Genomic DNA, 6,773 nt, shown 5'->3' with positions numbered 1-6,773 from the left:
GTGGTAGAGCCCCTGCCTAGAATCCCCCAGGGCCGGGCTGGGGGCGTGGCTCAGTGGTAGAGCCCCTGCCTAGAATCCCCCAATGAGCGGCTGGGTGCGTGGCTCAGTGGTAGAGCCCCTGCCTAACATACATGAAGGACTGGATTTTTCATCCTCAGAACCACAAAAGCAAAAAGAAGGAGCAGATGATTCTAGAGCTCGGGACTGCTTTGAGACCCTAAGTCAGTGAAGTGTGTCTTCCAGCCTGGACACCCTATGAGGACATTTGGTTTTTTTTTTTTCCTGCGGAAAATGATATGAAACCCCTCCTAGTCGGACTGTACCTCCCCCCAACTCCTTACTTCCTAAAGAATGGTCGCCTTGTTAATTCTGCAGCCGCTGGGTCAGTGGGTGGGGCTGAGAGGGGAAGCAGGGCCCCGACAGGAAGCTAGTTCCCTGCCACCAGCATTGCTCTCCGACTGCTTCAGGCCTTGTGGTATCCAGATGTGTGTATGAGCTCCCAGAGCTCGGGGAAGAGCAAGGAACCCTTGGTATCTCAGAGGAAGAACAGGAAGCCATGTTCATGCCCTGAGCTTAATTCAGACACCCAACTTAGTCTACCCTTACTGGCTTTTTTGTTTGTTTGTTTCATTTTATTTTAATTTGTTTGTTTTGGAGAGAAGGTTTCCCTCTGTAGTTCTGGCTGGAACTTAATACGTAGGCCAGGCTGGCCTCAAACTTATCAGATCTGCCTGCCTTTGCCTCCCTTGTGCTGGAATCAAAGGCGTGCAACACCACTGCTGGCTGTTTTGGTTTGGGGATCTTTTGTTTTGTTTTCTGGGTTTTTTGTTTTTTTTTTTTAAGACATGCATGGTCTGTGTACTGTGTAGCCCAGGATGACCTTGGATTTCTGAGTCTTCTTTTTCCACCGTCTAAGCACTGGGATTACAGGTCTGCATTTCTTTGCTCTACATTCTCTATGGCTTCCTAAGTTATGTCAGACAGGTTGGCTAAAATAATCGGTTTTGTGACATTTCCACACATTCAGATCAGGCACTCTGATCCTAGTGTCTGTCTGTCTGTCTCTCTCTCTCTCTCTCTCACACACACACACACACACACACCATTTATACACTCATCCCCCTGTCCCAGTTTCATCCTGTCATCCCTGTGATAAACACAACGAATGAAGGGAAGCAACTTTGGGGCGGGGAAAGGGTTTATTTCCGCTTCCGGGTCCCAGTCCCTCTTTGAGGAAAGCTGGCAGGAACTCTGCAGATATCTTGGAGGAATGTTGCTCACTAACTCACTCTCTGCCTCAGCCATTGCTAGCACTGGGCTCTCTTACACAGCCCAGGGCCACGCCCATTGAGGGCACCGCCCACAGTGGGCTGAGCATCTGTTTATAAGATTCCTCACAGACAGGTCCACAGGCCAGTCTCCTGTGGGCAGCTCGCTCCTCAGAGGGCCCACTTTGTTGTTAAGCCATGTGGCGGTAGCAGCACACACCTTTGATTCCAGCACTCAGGAGGTAGGTGCAGGTGGATGTTTGAGTTCAAGACCAGCCAGAGCAACACAGAGAAACACTGTCTAGAAAACCCAGAAGAAGCTGGGCGTGGTGGTGCACGCCATTAATCCCAGCACTTGGGAGGCAGAGGTAGGCGGATTTCTGAGTTCGAGGCCAGCCTGGTCTACAGAGTGAGTTCCAGGACAGCCAGGGCTACACAGAGAAACCCTGACTCAAAAAACAAAAACAAAAAACCCCAAAAAAGGAAAAGAAAAAGGAAAGAAAGAAAACCCAGACGGAAAAGAGAGAGAGAGAGAGAAACTATTGTTGTTAGGTTTTTGAGACAAGGTTTCAATACATAGCCCATGGCTGGACCTCAAGGTCCTCCTGCCTCAGCCTCCCAAATGCTGGGATTACAGGTGAGTGGGTACCTCCATGCTGTCCTTCTTGGCCTCGGCTTTAGAGGTTTTGGACCTTAAGCCATCCCTGGGCCTCTTCCCCTGCAGCCAGTCCATCAGTGACCTGACCTTTTCACAGGGTCCAAGGTCTCTGTGGCTCCCATGAGGCAGAAGCCTGCATGGATGAGCAAGCATATCACTACAAGGGCCTGCCCTTGCTTGGGCCTTCTACCTTCTGAGGCTGCCCCTGAAGGGGTCCTCAGGTCAGCTTCCGTGACTATGATCTGTCCAGTGGCTCCGAGTTGCTTTTTGCTGAGCCTGGCCCTTAGAAACATGGGTATATAACAGGGGCTTAATGAGCAGGTAAGGGATGGTGGTGTGGTTCAGTGGTCAGAGCACCTGCCTGGCATCCACAAAGCCCTGGATTCCATCCCCAGCACTCAGAATCCAGGCATAGTGTAAACAGGCCTGTAATTCCAGCACGGGAGGGGGATCAGGAATCCAAGGTCATCTTGGGCTACAAAGGGGGTTCAAGGTCAGCCTGGGCTCCATGAGACCCTGCCTCACAAAAAACAAAACAGAACAACAGAAAACCTGTACAGGTCTTTCATGGCTGGAGTAGTAACAGGACAGGAGCTTGAGTTGTCCCACTGCCGCAAAATAGCGTTTCGAGCTGGCCTCTTGTTTGCATAATGATCAGATAGGTCATGGGCCGTGCCATCCCTGGCTAAACAGAAACTTTTACATACTGAGATTTCAGAGTCCCTCTGTAATAGTTATATTTCCTTGTTGCTATGACAGAACCCTCGACAAAAGCTACTTACAGAGGAAAAGCTTACTTAGGCTCACAGTTTGCAGGTGCAGTCCACAGTGGTGGGAAGGTGGGCAGGGGGAACGTGAGGTGGCAGGTCACTCACCGTGCATTCCCAGCCAGAAAGCGTAGGACCCACAGCTGTCTGTCTTTCTTTTGATTCAGTCCAGGATCCCAGCCCATCGGATGTGCCACCCACATTTAGGGTAGATATTCCCTCCTCAATCAACCTAATCTAGAGACCCCTTCATGGACTTGTCCAGTGGTTTGTTTCAGTGGCCATTCTGAGTCACATCAGGTTAGCAAGATGAACGGTCACTCCCCAGCTCTTGCCTGCATGGGTAATCAACCCCCCGTGTCCTGGTCCATGGCTCTGAGAGCCACACTGGTGGCACCTGTGGCATCTCGGACGGGAAAAGCCTGCACCTTTCTCATGCTCTCTCTTCTCTCTTCCCAGAATGTTCGATGAGCGCATTTTCACAGGTAAGTGGGTACCAGCGGGTGTGTTCTGGAGTTGGGCTAACCCTGTTACCTTGAGTCCTCTTCTATGTCTTGGGCTTTTATGTGGTCTCTGGGATTCCGATGACTGATAGACTAGGAACCGTCCAGAGTTTAGAGTCTCCTTAGAGAAAACAGTAATACCATTTGCTAAACACACAGCCAGGTTCCTTTCAGAACTACCTTGTTTTTTGTTTATGTTGATTGTGTGTGTGTGTGTGTGTGTGTGTGTGTGTGTGTGTGACCTTGTGTGTATTTGTGTGTGTCCTTGTGTGTGTATGCAAGCATGTGCCCTTGTGTGTGTGTGTGTTTGTGTGTGTGTGTGTGTTTACCCATGTGGAGTCCAGAAGTTAACAGTGGGTGTTGCCTTCCACAGTCAGTCTCTTATGTTATTCTTTTGGGGGACAGATTGCTCATGATGGTGTTTTGTGTCACCGCCCTCCTAATCTCCATTATGAGTATAAGTCACTGTTTTTCCGTGAAGGCTGGGGCTCCACATTCAGGTTTTCTGAGATTTCAGGCATCCGTATTGTATTCACCTTGTATTCACCCTCAGCCACGGGCAGACACAAGTCTGATCCCACTTCCACAGATAGATAAAGCAACTAAGGTGCAAGAGAAGCGAGGCTTTGGTGTTCCCCATAGATGTGTGGTTCCAAAGCCTCTGCCATGCTGGCAGGGCACACCTTAGAGAGGGAAGATATCGATTGTGTGCCTCAGCCACCAAAAGCTGCACAGATTCTCGGGACATGATGCGCCTGAGCCCCATTCACCCAGCAGCTTTCTAGCCTTGGGCATTGTCTGTAGGCCTCAGTTTCCCCATCTGTGACATAGAACTAGGTAGCTGGGCAGTGGTGCCTTTAACCATAGCACTTGGGAGGCAGAGGCAGGAGGATCACTGAATTTGAGACCAGCCTGGTCCACAGAACAAGTTCCAGGACAGCCAGGGCTACCCAGAGAAACCCTATTTTTTGTTTGTTCTTTTTTTTTTTTTTTTTTTCCCAAAGGCAATACCTGCCTTCTAGGTTTTGGTTTTATTAAACAAGAAAATGACCCTATGGGGCAAACCTGGTTGGGGGTGGGGGGCGGGTGCAGCCTTTCTCATGAGGCTCTAACATTACCATGTCCTGGTAGAGGGCAGAGACATCCTTCCAGATAAGGGCAGGGTATAGACAGATGAATTCCTGACTGTTTCAGACAGAGCCCCAAAGAAGAGATCAAATGCACAGGCACCCTCGCAGGAGTGCCTGAGAAATGTCCTGTAGAAACCACTGCCCAGGTGTTTCCTACCAACCAGAGAGGCCCTATCTTTAGGGGTTCACAGCCCAAGCTAGCTCTGATCTCACAGTAGTCCTCCATCCTTAGGCTCCTGAATATTGGGATTGTGGGTAGGTTGCCACCACATTTGGCTGAAGAGCCATCATTTTAAAGCCCAACTCTTCCCACAGGGAACAAGTTTACCAAAGACCCCATGAAGCTGGAGCCAGCTAGCCCACCAGAAGACACTTCCACAGAAGTCTGTAGGGACAGCATGCTGGACCTGGCTGGGACTGCTTGGTAAGGGCCCTCCTCTGCTCTGGGTTAGGCCTGTGTTCTGCACAGTATAGGAAAGGCTGAGGCCTGGCTGGTCCCTGTCATACCACTCAGGCACTTGGTTTCCACACAAGAACTCCAAGTACAGGTCTTCCAGGCCAGTGAGAGACAAAGTGGGGCAAGAGAACATGGAGGACTAGATATTTCAGGTGTCAGTCATCTTGGGAACCTTCCTTGGTTCCCCACACTGCTTGTCCCTGTGTACATCCCACTGGCCCTAATCCCCAACCCAGGCTGTGAACTGAGAGGGACAAGATCTGACCATGTATACTGCAGGTATGGTTCAGCAGTAGAACACAGGCCTAGAATCCCCCAGGGAGGGGCTGGGGGCGTGGCTCAGTGGTAGAGCACCGGCCTAGAATCCCCCAGTGAGGGGCTGGGGGCATGGCTCAGTGGTAGAGCCCCTGCCTAGAATCCCCCAGGGAGGGGCTGGGGGCGTGGCTCAGTGGTAGAGCACCGGCCTAGAATCCCCCAGGGAGGGGCTGGGGGCATGGCTCAGCTGGCCCAGAAGATGGAGATGAGAGTGAGAACATGGCCAGAGGAGCCAGGGCCTTCGGAAGCTGGTGCCTGATGCTAATGTAGGGTAGTGAGCCCATTCTCGGAAAGCATAGGGTTCAGGATGCTTGTGTTCTTATTATTTTTGATGTTTTTTTGAGTCCGGTTCTCAGTATATAGCTCTGGCTGTCCTGGAACTTCCTATGTGGACTTGGCTGTGATCTCTGCATCCCAGAGATCCACCTGCCTCTGCTTCCCAAGTGTGGGGATTAAAGGCCTGAGCCAGCATGCCTGGTTTAAGATGATTTTTATGTGTATATGTGTGTATGTGTGTGTGGTGTCTGTATATACACCCTTTGAGTGCAGATGCCCAAGACCACCAGAAGAGGGCATAGGGCACACCAGAGCTGGAGTTACAGATGTTGTGAGCCCACCATGTGGGTGCTGGGAACCACATTTGGTTCCTCTGCAAGAGCAGTAAGCCTTTAACTGCTGAGCCCGCTCTCCAGTCCCTTAGTTGGGTTTTCTGAGACCGACTCTCTTGAACTCGAAGTAGTCCTCCTGAGTCTGTCTCTCAGGTTCTGAGGTCAAAATGGGGTCTGCAACCCTCAGATTTGGGGGCTGGTTTTTGTTTTTTGTTTTTGATTGAAATGTGGGCAGAAGTGTCCTGGGCAGAGTGGCTCAGGACAAGATGGACAGACACTGGGTCATTTGCTCCTTCCTTTTTCTCAGGTCAGACATGAGCAGCGTCTCTGAAGACTGTGGGCCAGGTGAGAAGCTGCAGCACTCCCTTGTGTATATTCTGTGGCCACCAGTCCCCAACTGACAGCCAGGCAGGAACTAGCCCAGGCTGTGAATTCACAGTAATCGGGATAGTTCTCTACCCGTGGCCATGCCCCTGCCGCAAGAATCACATTGCAAGCAGCAGAGCATGCTGGGAACTCTCCCTAACCCTGCATCACTCCTGCCTACCCTGGGTCTGTAGATAAACACTCCGTCTTCCCCCCATGGACCGGTAAGCTCTTTACAGTAGAGGAACCTGGCTTGGCTTGGGTTTTCCGAGGGCTCATCTGGCCCTTCCTGGTCAGGGCAGGAGCCAAGGGTCCATTGACTTTTCTTAGTTGTTCACTGTCAGTTCGCAGACATGAGAATATTCTGGAAAGCCTTGCCTCTGTATGGACATGTTCATGCCCCTGCCTGACTAGGTCCTTCTTGTCCTCTTTGCAGGAACCTCAGGAGAGATAGGAATGTTGAGGCCCATCAAAATCGAGCCAGAGGAGCTGGACATTATTCAGGTTACTGTCTCAGGTAAGAGACCTACATCAAAGGACTGTCGGTGTTTCTGTTCCTGTTCATGGCCAGACATGTTGGCAGAAGCTGTGCTGCTCTGCTGCCCAGTGCTTATACCATCAGGCCAAGTGCTTTGCCACTGAGCCATGGCCCCAGCCCCTCCCTGGGAGATTCTAGGCAGGGGCTCTACCACTGAGCCACG

General features: G+C 51.1%; 1 protein-coding gene across 13 annotated transcripts in view; it reads left to right on the top strand.

Moving 5' to 3' along the window:
• Gtf2ird1 (GTF2I repeat domain containing 1) overlaps positions 1 to 6,773 on the top strand; it is a 102,324-nt gene that overhangs the window by 62,079 nt on the left and 33,472 nt on the right. For all 13 annotated transcript variants that reach the window (XM_029477500.1, XM_029477496.1, XM_029477498.1 and 10 more), the window contains exons 10-13: positions 3,153 to 3,178; positions 4,642 to 4,750; positions 6,014 to 6,051; positions 6,509 to 6,589. In XM_029477500.1, the coding sequence (XP_029333360.1) occupies positions 3,153 to 3,178; positions 4,642 to 4,750; positions 6,014 to 6,051; positions 6,509 to 6,589 (254 nt within the window). The remainder of the gene's footprint in view (positions 1 to 3,152; positions 3,179 to 4,641; positions 4,751 to 6,013; positions 6,052 to 6,508; positions 6,590 to 6,773) is intronic.

This window comes from Mus caroli, chromosome 5, assembly GCF_900094665.2.
Source record: "Mus caroli chromosome 5, CAROLI_EIJ_v1.1, whole genome shotgun sequence".
In the NCBI taxonomy this organism is placed as follows: domain Eukaryota; kingdom Metazoa; phylum Chordata; class Mammalia; order Rodentia; family Muridae; genus Mus; species Mus caroli.
Note: the sequence above shows the minus strand (reverse complement) of the source record. Positions and strands in the feature narration are given on the sequence as shown.